Here is a 16,504-nt window from a genome sequence, read left to right on the forward strand (position 1 = left end):
TTCGTTCAGCCCTGGCTGTACATTAGAATTACCATGGCATTTAAAACAAAAAACAAAAAACCAAAATATGATGCCCAGTTCCACTAGAAATTTGATTCAAGGAGTCTGGTGTAGAGTCAGGACATTAAAAGCTTCCCAGCTGATTCAATTTTGTGGGTAGAATTGAAAACCAATGGTCTAGAATATTCTCAGAGACTCCAAATTTGCATATCCAAAATGTACTTATCTTTCCAAGATGTTTTCCATGATAACTCCCTCACAAAATCTTCCCAGACCATCTCTGCTGGGAAGAAAGCTCTCCTCTGAATGCCTTGTTACTTTACTTGCCTCTCTCTTGATCCTTACCTGCAGATCTTCATGATCTGTTTGAGTAGTTTCTTAAAACCATATTCATAAGTTTTTTTTGAAGTTTTGCTGAAAATAAGTCATCATTTTTCACATGGTAAGTACTGTATGAATAATTTGATGAAGTGTTTTTAGATGGTTGAGAGAACACTTGGGTATTCACTACAATTAAGTGGCAAAAGTGGTTGATTTTAGGAAAACTGACATAAGGGGGAAAAGGTTTCCTTTATGTTTGACCCTTAACTTTGGCTAACAACTTCTTTTAGTCCTCAAACACCCTCTATCAACACGTGCTTATCACTAATGGGCAGAAGACGTAAATATACATTTCTCCAAAGAAGACATATAGATGCCAAAAGGCACACGAAAAGATGCTCATCATCACTAATTATTAGAGAAATGAAAATCAAAACTGCAGTGAGGTACCACCTCACACCGGTCAGAATGGCCATAACTAAAAACTCTACAAATAATAAATGTTGGAGAGGGTGTGAAGAAAAGGGAACCCTCACACACTGTTGGTGGGAATGGGAATGTAAATTGGTGCAGCCATTATGGAAAACAATATGGAGGTACCTCAAAAAACTAAAAATAGAATTGCCATATGATCCAGCAATCCCACTCCTGGGCATATATCCAGACAAAACTATAATTCAAAGAGAAACATGCACCCCAGTGTTCATAGCAGCACTATTTACAATAGCCAAGACATGGAAACAACCTAAATGTCCATTGACAGATGAATGGATATAGAAGATGTGGGTTATCTATCTATCTATCTATCTATCTATCTATCTATACATCAGCCATAAAAAAAGAATGAAATAATGCCATATGCAGCAACATGGATGGACTGAGAGATTATCATACTAAGTGAAGTAAGTCAGAAAGAGAAAGACAAATATCATATGGTATCACTTATATGTGGAATCTAAAGTATGACACAAATGAACCTATCTATGAAACAGAATCAGGGACATAGAGAACAGACTGATGGTTGCCAAGGGGGAGGGGTTGGGGGAGGGAAGGATTGGGAATTTGGGATTAGTAGATGCAAACTAGTATACATAGGATGGATAAACAACAAGGTTGTACTGTATAGCACAAGGAACTATATTCAGTATCCTGAGATAAATCATAATGGAAAGAATATGAAAAAGAATGTATACCTATGTATAACTGAGTCACTTTGCCGTATACCTGAAACTAACATGACATTGCAAATCAACTATACTTCAATAAAATTTTTTTTTAAATGTGTGTTTATTACTAAAACTTCACAATTTAATCTGTTGTTTGTGCAACAAGAAAAGCAGGGTTAAGTAAATGCATAGATGAGTCAGTTTTTATTTTAGTTCTAATATCAACTTTCTTCCTGATCAATTCTTTTTTTCTACAGATACTAATAACCATAAAAATGGATCAGTAAGTTATAAGTCCACCTTTTTCCTTCTTTCTTGAACTCAAGACAGATAAAAAAAGATTCTAAATCCATCTGAATGATTTGCCAATAATGAAAATTTTCTTGAATAATTGAGTTAACTTTATTGGTAAGCCTTATGTAGTGCTGTTTTCTCTGGCATCTTTGAAGAATTAACTTTCCTTGTTTGGTTCCCTAGAAAGTTATATTGATTCCTTTTAACTGCCCAGAATATGAAACAGTTATATTTTAATGGATTGCTTTGGGTCTTAGATGGGATCATGGATCTAATAACAGTTTAGAACTTTATTTCCTACTAATTTATTACTCCTACCCCAATAGAAGATATTAAATAATTCAAATAGAGTATTTACCTGGATCTAGATTGGCCCACTTCTTCAAGAATCATAGAAAAGCGCTTCCAAGTTTTCTTGGTGTGGAATGAGCGCACGACAAGTTTCTTTGAATCACCAAACAAAGACAGGAAATAATCTTCCCCTTCCCCAATCACAGCTGGCTGAGAAGCAAGGACTGCCATAGTGTGTTTCTTTGGAATTTTGAAGTTGTTGAGTCCTTTCAAAGAAACCAAAGAAGGAAACAATAGAGAGAGAAGTAAATAAAAGATTAAAAGAAACCCAAGCTACTATCTTTATTCTTTGCTTCTACAAAATGATATTCTTTATACATTTTACTGTCACAGTCAAACTAAGTGAGGATAGTTAGAAGCTTTAAACCAGTCTATAAAATAACCAGTAAGTGATTATTTTTAGTGACACTCAGTTCCTAGAGACTACTGCAGTTATCTTAAACTATCAATTGTATCATCAGCATAATTACAATTTAAGTGATTAAGTTGTACTACAAGCATCGTAAGTTTTTGAGTAGGTAAAACATTTGAGTCTCTCAAATTTGGTACGTCATATATAAGTACAACTTTATTCTATTTTGTATTAGCTTTTCTCCCCAAATTGCTACTCATAAATTAAAGTCTCAAATGAGTCCTTTCCTACCAATGGTTTGTATTTTGCCAGGTAAAGACTTAAATTTCCTCTAATTAACTAAAATACTTTATTAAAAAGATAAAGTAACGCTTAATCAGATTCTAGTAACCTCTTACTCTTTTAAAATTCTCAGTAGTAAGATTCAAATACAAAATAAGTTTCAAGATTTTGCATAGAAAGAATCATGCTGGGTAAATCTAATTATGTATCTGCAAAGAGAGAGTAACACTACAGACAGGCATCATGATGAAATAGATAGAGCAATGTGTCTTGGATTTAGACACACCTGTACTCCAGCTCTGTCACTTAAGCCAAATGATTTAAACCTTCCAATTCTCAGTTTTCCTGAAAATAAAATAAGGATAATACTACTTTGTGTGAGGCGATGTGAGGATTGAAGATAGTATAGGTAAGTGTCTAGCACAGTATCTGGCATTTAGCAGGTACTCAATAAATGATAGCTATTATTGTAGCACAGGGACTTTGGTCAATGTGACCCTAAACCCAAAATCATCAAAGGATTAAGACAATCTAGAGTGTGCTTTATCTTCTTGTGTCTTTAACAAAACCAAAGCAATGTGAAGGATGGAAAAAAATAAACACATAGTTCCTAAAGAGTACTCCTCAGAGTATTTTGTTTAGAAGAAATATTTGGAATTAAATTAGTTCATTCCCATTCAAGTGAGTATTTGCTTAATCTTTAAATTCCTTTGGGGAAAGAGAATATATAGCATCCTTAATAGCTCATTCTGAGGGATGAAAATCTTTGTATTCTAAAAGGAAAGAAGACACATTGATTTTAGTTCCAGTTATTATCTCATCTAGAAATGAAATGAACCAAATGCAACAAGTCTTGGTAGACTCAGCCATCTATCTACAGAGTCAGAACCTACAGTCACTGAAGAAGACTTCATCTCAGCACAACTCTCATCTTGCAAGGCAAAACCAGTATATTTGTCCCCCCACCCCGCCAATACTAGGAGCTTTCACAGTTCAACTCAAATATAGAACACATACCATGATGATACATTGCAAAGGATGAGAAATATTACCTCCTTAGATATAAAATGTGTATTTTCACTTTTTTGGGTTTTTTTTTTTTGTGGTATGCGGGCCTCTCACCGCTGTGGCCTCCCCCGTTGCAGAGCACAGGCTCTGGACGCGCAGGCTCAGTGGCCATGGCTCACGGGCCCAACCGCTCCCGGCATGTGGGATCCTCCCAGACCGGGGCACGAACCCGTGTCCCCTGCATCGGCAGGCGGACTCTGAACCACTGTGCCACCAGGGAAGCCCTACACTTTTAAGCATATAGATTTTGGTCATTGCTAAAGGTCACTGTGAATTTAGGAGGCTTCTTCAAAAAATGTATCTTAGGCATACAATGAAGCACAGGGAATATGACAATAATGGCAGTAGATCAAAATCCTGTATAACACTGTGTCAAAGGCTTAGGAAAATACCAGGAACAAAATGAAATGTAGATAGGAAGGAGCAAGGCTGTAAATGTCCACAATGGTAGAGGAAAATGAAGACTTCAGGTAGTCATGGGTGTATTCGTGTTAACAATTTTGAAACTTGTTAGTTGACTGGTAATACAGACCCCAAATCTACCCTATTCTATGAGAAGGTACTTACAGATACATTCGGATTCACAACTAATTTTATTGAGCACACTTACTATGTGCTAGGTGATTTTCATAAATATCTCATATAATTCTTAGGATAGCCCTGTGAAGTTGATATTTTAATCCCCATTTTGTAGGTGTGGAAAATGGGACTCAGAGATGCTAAATACCTTACTTAATGTCCCATGTTATTGGGACTAGAAAGGTGGTCTGAACCTAGGTCCTCTGTTTCCAAGGACAGTGGTCTTTTTAGTAAACCTTGATAACATACCTTCAGAGTTCCCTAAACATGGTGAGGAACATACGTCTCATAGTGTGAGCACTGCTGAGTGCATTGCTGGCAACTGTCAGAACTTTACTGCTGTTTTCATTTTTCTCTTCTCCAAATTCTTTATTGTTTTCCCCCTTTCTCTCCACCATTTTATTACCTACTTTATATTTCTTCTTTCTCTTATCTACCCGTCTTTCCTTACTTAAGCCATAGTCTCCTAAAGCATAACATACATAAGACATTGTTAATCTTTCTGGTAGCATTCAGAGGAAGGGCAGTTAATGCTATACATTAGAATTGTTAATCATTTAGCAATTCTAGAGCATCTAAGTGGTCAACCCATGAATCATTATGATAACTCAAGATATTTTAATCATAGAGATGATGTACTTGGCCACATATGTTTATGTGACTTGAATATGACTCCAGTGCTAGAATCAATGGTGAGCAGAGTCAAGTTATTCTGCATATGACATTAAGAAATTAGTATTATTGGAGACAAATAATAAAACATCATTCTGGCTTCTATGCACATAAAGACTCTTGAACTATATGCTTTAAAAGTAGTCTAAAAAACTTGGTACATGTTTTGCTTACCCAAGCTGTCTTCTGATTGGGAATGCCTCACGAGAGCAGGTTTAAGAAGCTTTGGTCCAATTGTTGATAAAGTTACTCCACTAACCTGAGGGCTAGAAAGATAGTAACTGAGAGGTATTTCATCGGATAATGACCATGAACGTGGCAGTGTAGTGGTGTCTGAATCCATTGACGTTGGAAAAAAATGTACTAAAGACCGCTCTGTCTTTGAGAGATCATCACGTGTGTCTTCAGTTCTGTGTACAAAAATTAATATAATAAACAAAGTGAGAAAGTCAAAATGATAGACTGTGAGCACAAGAAGCATTAATTATCATTATTACTTAGGGTTTTGCTTTTCAAAGATATTATGCATCTAACACAAGTGCAAGAACATCTTATATTTCTAGTTTTAACAATCTAAATAAAACACTTTAGGGTCAAGTCATGCTTTTCTCTCTTCTATTTAAAAATCAATAGGGGCTTCCTTGGTGGCGCAGTCATTGAGACTCCTCCTGCCGATGCATGGGACATGTGTTCGTGCCCCAGTCCGGGAAGATCCCACGTGCCGCGGAGCGGCTGGGCCCGTGAGCCATGGACGCTGAGCCTGCGCATCCAGAGCCTGCGTGTCCGGAGCCTGTGCTCCACAATGGGAGAGGCCACAACAGTGAGAGGCCTACGTACCACACACACACACACACACACACACACAAAATCAATAAACTCCTACTTCAGATAGTTTTGCAAAAGTAAATGCTGAAAGAAGAAAATAAAAGTTACTATATTCCACCAACTAAAAATTTTACCATTTCCTGCCATGCCTTTTATTAAAAAATTTTTTATTGAAATATAGTTGATTTACAATATTATATTAATTTCAGGTGTACAACATAGTGATTCAATATTTTTTCCTTCCAGGCCTTTCAATGCATTTTTTTCACTCAAAATTGAGACTCTATGAACCATTATATCCCACTTTTATCACTTACTATATTTCCCCTTTCCATTAACATGAAGATCATGATTATCATTCCTGTTTAATACATAATGGTTTACTATACTTTTTCCTTTAATTTCTCCTGCTGCTTAACTAATTTTCCTGTATTTATAAAGATTCTAGAGTTAATGTGTGCTTTCAAATGCACTTTACAAATTAATAACTATAAATACAGCTCACATGTGTATGTTTGTGTGTATCTGTGTATGTGTATGTGTGAACTGTGTATGTGTATGCTGAAGGGACTAGCACAAAAGAGGAAGAAGAAAGACTTACTTTCCAGGTATTATTTTTGTAAGTAAATCCTACTATATGAATAAAGATTTTCCTTTCTTTCTTTTTTATAAATGTAAAAGTATAGTGTGCAAGCATTAAACAAAATCCCTAAACTACAGTACACTTATTTTACAAGTAAAACAATATTCTCATGGAGTAGCTCATGAAAAGGCTATGACAACTGTATTTTATGAGTCACATTGAGGCTCTTCTCAGTAACTTCAAAGCAATCTATGTGTGTGTGAATGTGTGTGTGTTTAATGCTTGAATTGTGAACAAAGACCTGGGGTCCAACCCTTTACCTCTCTGAAAAACCAGACACTTGGCCAGCCTAAGGCCTCTCTTCCTGGGGGCCAAATGTCTATCCACTATAAGTCAGGAGCTAAGTGTTTTGCCTCCAAGCACTGTCTCTATTTTGATCTCTTTGTTTTCCAGAGTTCCTATAATGTTATTTTAGCCAGTCTTCTGTTCTTTGTTTTTCCAAATCTTTCCATAACGGAACAAGGGCCTGAAGCTTCCTAATCTGCCATCTTGCTGATGTTACTCTCAATCTCTTTGTTCCAAGAGGTATTCACAATCCTTTTGTTCTATAATTTGTAAGTTCCTTCATCAGAAATATTATATCTGGAGAGCTCTGTATTCAAAATCAGAATTCTCTAAGTGTGCCTCTCACAAGGCACAGATATCTCAGGCAATTTTAAAAAATAATTAAACGGCATTGGCTTTGGAAACTGCATTATTATTAGCCCCGTACTTATCAAGCTTGAGCACGTGCCATTCTACCGACTACCCAACAACTCATCTTTGTCAAAAACCTCTAACCCATGAAGATATGCTCTTGAGTATGACTGTGGTGGTAATGAAAAGGAGACTACAGAGGTCTATTGTCAAATGACATATTTCATTTCTGTCTAAACTGAGACAGATCATATGACATAATTTTTCCCTGACACTGTCTAGAATAAGCAGGAAAAGGACCTTTCTCTTTCAAAGTTCCTTACATCTGGATTTCATTACGGACAACTGGCTACATCTTTTCAGCATGTTCATTTTATAAGCTCTGAATTTTTTTATTCCACTGGTAAAATAGCATTTCCAAATAAATTTAATTCCACAAAAGATGCCCAATAAGCCTTTGCAAATGTTGTGATCAAAGAACTTCAGTTTAGGGCCACAGGGGATTCTTGTTTTTGTAGTTGAATAAGAAATTTCTAATGGCAGCACACCATTGGAGGAGCTGAAACATTTCAGGAAGAGCTGAGCATGATGTAGCCCATTGTCTGAGCCCTGCACTTACCCACCTATTAGACTCCTTTTGGAAGATGAGAGATTTTCTTTCTAGTGCTTAGCGAGGTTTCCCTTTCCCATGTGGAATTTTCCAAGCCCTTACTTGGTATTTTGCTCCCTCTGTAATTGATTAGCACTAAACCAGAGGCAGTTATAAAAATTCAATTCCAGCATTTCAATGTTATTTCAATGCTGCATTGGTAATACTGACAACAGTTATTTCTCAGATGACCTCTAAGAACAAATATTTTAAAAATAGACTTGAGGGAGATTGGTTCAAGATGGCAGAGTAGAAGGATGTGAGCTCACTCCCTCTTGTGAGAGCACTGGAATCATAACTAATTGCTGAAAAATCATTGACAGGAAGACACTAGAACTCAACAAAAAAGATACCCCACATCCAAAGACAAAGGAGAAGCCTCAATGAGACAGTAGGAGGGGTGCAATCACAATAAAATCAAAATCCATAACCACTGGGTGGGTGACCTACAAACTGCAGAACAATTATACCACAGGAGTCCATCCACTGGAGTGAAATTTCTGAGCACCAAGTCAGGCTTCCCAACCTGGGGGTTTGGCAATGGGTGGAGGAATTCCCAGAGAATCAGACATTGAAGGCTAGTGGGATTTGATTGTAGGACTTGGACAGGACTAGGGGAAACAGAGACTCCACTCTTGGAGGGCACACACAAAGTAGTGTGCACATCAGGACCCAGGGAGAAGGGAAGTGACCCCATAGGAGACTGAAGCAGACTAACCTGCTAGTATTGGAGGGTGTCCTGCAGAAGCAGGGGGTGGCTGTGGCTCACCATGGGGACAAGGACACTGGCAGCAGAAGTTCTGGGAAGTACTCCTTGGCATGAGCCCTCCCAGAGTCTGCCATTAGTCCCACCAAAGAGCCTGTAGCCTCCAGTGCTGGGTCACCTCAGGCCAAACAACCAACAGGGAGGGAACCAACCACCCCACCCATCAGCAGACAAGGGGATTAAAGTTTTACTGAGCTCTGCCTACCAGAGCAACACCCAGCTCTACCCACCACCAGTCTCTCCCATCAGGAAACTTGCACAAGCCTCTTAGATAGCCTCATCCACCAGAGGGAAGACAGCAGAAGCAAGAAGAACTACAATTCTGCAGCTTGTAGAACAAAAACCACATTCACAGAAAGATAGACAAGATGAAAAGGCAGAGGGCTATGTACCAGATGAAGGAACAAGATAAAACCCCAGAAAAACAACTAAATGAAGTGGAGATAGGCAACCTTCCAGAAAAACAATTCAGAATAATGATAGTGAAGAAGATCCAGGACCTCAGAAAAGAATGGAGGCAAAGATCAAGAAGATGCAAGAAATGTTTAACAAAGACCTAGAAGAATTAAAGAACAGAGATGAACAATACAATAACTGAAATGAAAAATACACTTGAAGGGGTCAATAGCAGAATAACTGAGGCAGAAGAACGGATAAGTGACCTGGAAGACAGAATGGTGGAATTCACTGCTGCGGAACAGAATAAAGAAAAAAGAATGAAAAGAAATGAAGACAGCCTAAGAGACCTCTGGGACAACAATAAATGCTCCAACACTCACATTATAGGGGTCCCAGAAAGAGAAGGGAGAGAGAAAGGAGCCGAGAAAATACTTGAAGAGATTATAGTCAAAAACTTCCCTAACATGGGAAAAGAAATAACCATCCAAGTCCAGGAAGCACAGAGAATCCAAGGCAGGATAAAGCCAAGGAGAAACATGCTGAGACACACAGTAATCAAACTGACAACAATTAAAGACAAAGAAAAATTATTAAAAGCAGCAAGAGAAAAATGACAAATAACATACAAGGGAACTCCCATAAGGTTAATAGCTGATTTCTCAGCAGAAACTCTGCAAGCCAGAAGGGAGTGGCACGATATATTTAAGGTGATGAAAGGGAAGAACTTACAACCAAGATTACTGTACCCGGGAAGGATCTCAATTCAGACTCGATGGAGAAATCAAAAGCTTTACAGACAAGCAAAAGCTAAGAGAATTCAGCACCACCAAACCAGCTCTACAATAAATGCTAAAGGAACTTCTCTAAGTGGGAAGCACAAGAGAAGAAAAGGACCTACAAAAACAAACCCAAAACAATTAAGAAAATGGTAATAGGAACATAATAGGAACATCGATCATTACCTTAAATATGAATGGATTAAATGTTCCAACCAAAAGACACAGGCTTGCTGAATGGATACAAAACCAAGACCCATCTATATGCTGTCTACAAGAGACCCACTTCAGACCTAGGGACACATACAGACTGAAATTGAGGGTATGGAAAAAGATATTCCATGCAAATAGAAATCAAAAGAAAGCTGGAGTAGCAATACTCATATCAGATAAAATAGACTTTAAAATAAAGAATGTTACAAGAGACAAGGAAGGACACAACATAATGATCAAGGGATCAATCCAAGAAGTAGATATAAAAATTATAAATATATATGCATCCAACATAGGAGCACCCTAATACATAAGGCAAACTCTAACAGCTATAAAAGAAGAAACTGACAGTAACACAATAATAGTGGGGGACTTTAACACCTCACTTACACCAGTGGACAGATCATCCAAAGAGAAAATTAATAAGGAAACACAAGCTGTAAATGACACAATAAACCAGACAGATTTAATTAATATTTATAGGACATTCCATCCAAAAACAGCAGATGACACTTTCTTCTCAAGTGTACATGGAACATTCTCCAGGATAAATCACATCTTGGGTCATAAATCAAGCCTCGGTAAATTTAAGAAAATTGAAATCATATCAAGCATCTTTTCCGACCACAACGCTATGAGATTAGAAATCAATTGCAGGGAAAAAAATGTAAAAAACACAAACACATGGAGGCTAAACAATACATTACTAAATAACCAAGAGATCACTGAAGAAATCATAGAGGAAATCAAAAAATACCTAGAGGGCTTACCTGGTGGCGCAGTGGTTGAGAGTCCGCCTGCCGATGCAGGGAACATGGGTTCGTGCCCGGGTCCGGGAGGATCCCGCGTGCCGCAGAGCGGCTGGGCCCGTGAGCCATGGCCACTGAGCCTGCGCGTCCGGAGCCTGTGCTCCGCAACGGGAGAGGCCACAACAGTGAGAGGCCCACGAACCACACACACACACACACACACACACAAAAACACCTAGAGACAAATGTCAATGAAAACACGATGATCCAAAACCTATGGGATGCAGCAAAAGCAGTTCTAAGAGGGAAGTTTATAGCAATACTATCCTACCTCAAAAACATCTTAAATAAACAATCTAAACTTACACCCAAAGGAACTAGAGAAAGAAGAACAAACAAAACTCAAAGTTAGTAGAAGGAAAGAAATCATAAAGATCAGAGCAGAAATAAGTGAAATAGAAACAAAGAAAACAATAGCAAAGATCAATAAAACTAAAAGCTCGTTCTCTGAGAAGATAAACAAAATTGATAAAACTTTAGCCAGACTCATGAAGAAAAAGAGGGAGAGGACTGAAACCAATAAAATTAGAAATGAAAAAGAAGTTACAACAGACACCACAGAAATACAAAATATCATAAGAGACTATGACAAGCAACTCTATGCCAATAAAATGGAAAACCTGGAAAAAATGGACAAATTCTTAAAAAGGTATAACTTTCCAAGACTGAACCAGGAAGAAATAGAAAATATGAACAGACAAATCACAAGTAATGAAATTGAAACTGTGATTCAAAACCTTCCAACAAACAAAAGTCCAAGACCAGATGGCTTCACAGGTGAATTCTATCAAACGTTTAGAGAAGAGCTAACACCAATGCTTCTCAAACTCTTCCAGAATTTGCAGAAGAAGGAACACTCCCAAACTCATTCTACAAGGCCACTATCACTTTGATACCGAAACCAGACAAAGATATTACAAAAAAAGATAATTACAGACCAATATAACTGGTGAATATAGACGAAAAAATCCTCAGAAAATAGTAGCAAACAGTTCAATGACACATTAACAGGATCATACACCATGGTCAAGTGGGATTTATCCCAGGGAGGCAAGGATCCTTCAATATACTCAGATCAATCGATGTGATACCATATTAACAAATCAAAGAATAAAAACCATATGATCATCTCAATAGATGCAGAAAAAGCTTTTGACAAAATTCAACACCCATGTATGATAAAACCTCTCCAGAGAGTGGGCATAGAGGGAACCTACCTCAACATAATAAAGGCCGTATATGACAAACCCACAGCAAACGTCCTTCTCAATGGTGAAAAACTGAAAGCATTTCCTCTAGGATCAGGAACAAGACAAGGATGTTCATTCTCACCACTATTATTCAACATAGATTTGGAAGTCCTAGTCACAGCAATCAGAGAAGAAAAAGAAATAAAAGGAAAACAAGTTGGAAAAGAAGAAGTAAAACTGTCACTGTTTGCAGATGACATGATACTATACATAGATAATCCTAAAGATGCCACCAGAAAACTACTAGAGCTAATCAATGAATTTGGTAAAGTTGCAGGATACAAAATTAATGCACAGAAATCTCTTGCATTCCTATACACTAAAAACGAAAGATCAGAAAGAGAAATTAAGGAAACAATCCCATTCACCATTGCTACAAAAAGAATAAAATATCTAGGAATAAACCTACCTAAGGTGGTAAAAGACCAGTTCTTGGAAAATTATAAGACACTGATGAAAAAACCAAGGATTACACAAAGAGATGGAGATATACCATGTTCGTGGATTGGAAGAATCAATGTTGTGAAAATGACTATACTACCCAAAGCAATCTACAGATTCAATGCAATCCCTATCAAACTACTACTGGCATTTTTTACAGAACTAGAACAAAACATCTTCTAGACACAAAAGACCCCGAACAGCTAAAGCAATCTTGAGAAAAAAAAAAAAATAGAGCTGGAAGTATCAGTCTCCCTGACTTCAGACTATACTACAAAGCTATAGTAATCAAGACAATATTGTACTGGCAGAAAAACAGAAATAGAGATCAACAGAACAGGATAGAAATCCCAGAGATAAACCCACACACCTATGGTTAACTAATCTATGACAAAGAGGCAAGGATACACAATGGAGAAAAGATGGTCTCTTCAATAAGTGGTGCTGGGAAAACTGGACAGCTACATGTAAAAGAATGCAGTTATAACACTCCCTAACACCATACACAAAATAAACTCCAAATGGATTAAAGACATAAATGTAAGATCAGACACTATAAAACTCTTAGAGGACAACATAGGAAGAACACTCTTTGACATAAATTACAGCAAGATCTTTTTTGACCCACCTCCTAGAGTAATGGAAATAAAAACAAAAATAAACAAATGGGACCTAATGAAACTTAAAAGCTTTCGGACAGCAAAGGAAACTATAAATAAGACGAAAAGCCAACCCTCAGAGTGGGAGAAGATATTTGCAAATGTATCAACAGAGGATTAATCTCCAAAATATATAAACAGCTCATTGAGCCCAATATTAAAAAAAAAACAAACAACCCAGTCAAAAAATGGACAGAAGGCCTAAATAGACATTTCTCCAAAGAAGACATACAGATGGCCAATAGGCACATGAAAAGCTGCTCAACATCACTAATTATTAGAGAAATGCCAATCAAAACTACAATGAGGTATCACCTCACACCTGTTAGAATGGGTATCACCAGAAAATTTACAAACTGCAAATGCTGGAGAGGGTGTGGAGAAAAGGGAACCCTCTTGCACTGTTGGTGGGAATGTAATCTGATACAGCCACTATGGAGAACAGTATGGAGGTTCCTTAAAATACTAAAAATATAATTACCATACGACCCAGCAATCCCACTACTGGGCATATACCCAGAGAAAACCATAATTCCAAAAGACACATGCACCCCAATGTTCAATGCACAACTATTTACAATAGTTAGGTCATGGAAACAACCTAAATGCCCATCGACAGACGGATGGATAAAGAAGATGTGGTACATATATACAATGGAATATTACTCAGCCATAAAAAGGAACGAAATTCAGTCATTTGTAGAGACGTGGATAGATCTAGAGACTGTCATATAGAGCGAAATAAGTCAGAAAGAGAAAAACAAATATCGTATATTAACGCACATATGTGGAATCTAGAAAATTGGTACAGATGAACTGGTTTGCAAGACAGAAATAGAAACACAGATGTAGAGAACAAATGCATGGACACCCAGGGGGGAAAGCTGGGGGGGATTGTGGTGGTGGTGGGATGAATTGGGAGATTGGAATTGACATGTATACACTAATATGTGTAAAACAGATAAGTAATAAAAAAAACTTAAAAAAATAGACTTGAACTGATCAGTAAACACAGGGCATCTAGATCTAAAGTAACATTAGCCTTAAACTGTGTATATTCAATATTAGAGATCATTTTCTAGAAAACATTGGAAAGCCAATGCTAATGTTTTATTTGATAGAATGATTTACGTTAGTAGTAAAAAGAGAGTTGTAGCTTATATTTAACATCCTCACAGACATTTCCCAAACCAAAATTCTCTAGCAGTTCTCTGTCCCCAGGTTAATAAAGTAGTTTTAAAGAAACGGTGTGCCAATTACCTTAAAGAAACAATTAACATGCTAGATATGAGCTTTGGAATCTCAACCAGGTCTGATATGATGGAGATCTGTCTAGGTGAATTTTTACATTACTCAAAGACTAAACCTTATAAAACAGTGGTTGGGGAAATTGTATGTTATCATTAATTAATTTTAGGAAATTTATAGACTCAATTCTAGTTCTAACTTTTTATGAGCTGTTTTGAAACAAAGAGGTGAAATACTCCATCCTCAACTTCTAAAACTCATTTGTGCCTTTCTTACTGCGCTTGATTTTCCATTTTATCTTCCTGCTCATGGACTTCACTCTGCAGGACCACTGAAATTTCCTGAGTGGCTTGTGTGTCTTTCATCTTGGCTGGAAGAGAAGTCTCTTTTCTTTTCTGGGAAAACAAATCATGACATTAGTCAGTGAATAGAGCTGAGCTTCAAGGCAGATTTTCTTTTTTGAGTGACCTCACTTGTTAATCTAACTACCTTAAAGCACCTGCCAGACTTCATGATTTCTTAACCAAGCTGGGGCTAGAACCAGGATTCTAGTATGAATATGTAAGCACTGATATAGCCAATACTGATATAGCTAATACTGATATTGGCTAAAAATATTAAACAAATCAAGATGAAGGTGTGTAGCACTCACTGGAAGCAACTCAAGAGTCAGCGCAGTAACCCAGCAAAGCTACCTTTATGATTACAACTTTCACATCTGGCCAGCACTGCCTGTTAGAACACTGTGAAGTAATGTCTCCATAGTTACAAAGTTCCAGTCTCTGAACAACTACTATGTTAATGCTGCACCTGCTTTGCAGTTTGCAGACATCAAATAACAGTAACTTGCTTTTAAGAGAGCCATTTATCCTACCAGACAAACTTTGCCATCAAAATGTTTGATATCCTATTTTGCATTTCTTAGGATTAAGGCTAGTATGCAAATATTGGGGGAGTTAATCACTGTTTTTTGTCTTTGTGTTTGTTTTGTTTTGACAAATGCTCTTTGAGCACATGGCAACAGCTAGGCAGCAGGAACAGAAACTTGTATATTTTAAGGTGAAAAGAAACCTATTGGTAGAAACAGTGAAATCAAAGCCAGGAGTTCTAAATTCTTCTAGTTACACCAGCAATGTGATTTAGAAGAAATAACTTAATTCAGATTCTATCTTGAGTAAAAGATCCACACAATGTGTCATGATAATAATGGCATGGGAATAAAATTAACCCATATGAAAGTAAATGATTGTACACAGTAATAAGATATAGAATGATAATGATTACTGGATGAGTAAGTTCATGCAATAAATATTTAAATAAGCATCTACTGGGCTTCCCTGGTGGCGCAGTGGTTGAGAGTCCTCCTGCCGATGCAGCAGACACGGGTTCGTGTCCCGGTCCGGGAAGATCCCACATGCCGCGGAGCGGCTGGGCCCATGAGCCATGGCCGCTGAGCCTGCGTGTCCGGAGCCTGTGCTCCGCAGTGGGAGAGGCCACAACAGTGAGAGGCCCGCATACCGCAAAAATAAATAAATAAATAAGTAAATAAATAAATAAGCATCTACTGTGTACCAGGAACCAGCAAGTTACTATGAACAAATAATTCCCACTTCAAGGAATAATTATAAAATATCTTCCAATTTAGATTAGAAAATGGCTTCCAAAAAACTAAAAATAGAACTACCATATGACACAGCAATACCACTACTGGGCATATACCCTGAGAAAACCATAATTCAAAAGGAGTCATGTACCACAATGTTCATTGCAGCTCTATTTACAATAGCCAGGACATGGAAGCAACCTAAATGTCCATCGACAGATGAATGGATAAAGAAGATGTGGCACATATATACAATGGAATATTACTCAGCCATAAAAAGAAACAAAATTGAGTTATTTGCAGTGAGGTGGATGGACCTAGAGACTGCATTACAGAGTGAAGTAAGTCAGAAAGAGAAAAACAAATACCATATGCTAACACATATATATGGAAACCAAAAAAAAAAAAAAGGGTTATGAAGAACCTAGGGGTAGGACAGGAATAAAGACATAGATGTAGAGAATGGACTTGAGGATACGGGGAGGGGGATGGGTAGGCTGGG

General features: G+C 37.5%; 1 protein-coding gene across 16 annotated transcripts in view; it reads right to left on the reverse strand.

Annotated features, from left to right (window-relative positions):
- Positions 1-16,504, reverse strand: part of LMNTD1 (lamin tail domain containing 1) — a 458,342-nt gene that overhangs the window by 93,271 nt on the left and 348,567 nt on the right. For 12 of the 16 annotated variants that reach the window (XR_010835782.1, XM_067008917.1, XM_067008919.1 and 9 more), the window contains 3 exons: positions 14,676-14,794; positions 5,260-5,495; positions 2,140-2,338 (listed from right to left, as the gene is read on the reverse strand). Coding sequence is in view for 15 of the 16 variants with exons in the window: in XM_067008917.1 (XP_066865018.1) it covers positions 2,140-2,338; positions 5,260-5,495; positions 14,676-14,794 (554 nt within the window). In the remaining variant the exon portion in view is untranslated. Of the gene's footprint in view, positions 1-2,139; positions 2,339-5,259; positions 5,496-12,018; positions 12,048-14,675; positions 14,795-16,504 lie in introns of those variants that run through there. The other 4 variants (XM_067008920.1, XM_067008922.1, XM_067008923.1 and 1 more) reach the window with 2 other exon arrangements.

Source organism: Kogia breviceps, chromosome 12 (assembly GCF_026419965.1).
Source record: "Kogia breviceps isolate mKogBre1 chromosome 12, mKogBre1 haplotype 1, whole genome shotgun sequence".
Lineage (NCBI taxonomy): Eukaryota > Metazoa > Chordata > Mammalia > Artiodactyla > Physeteridae > Kogia > Kogia breviceps.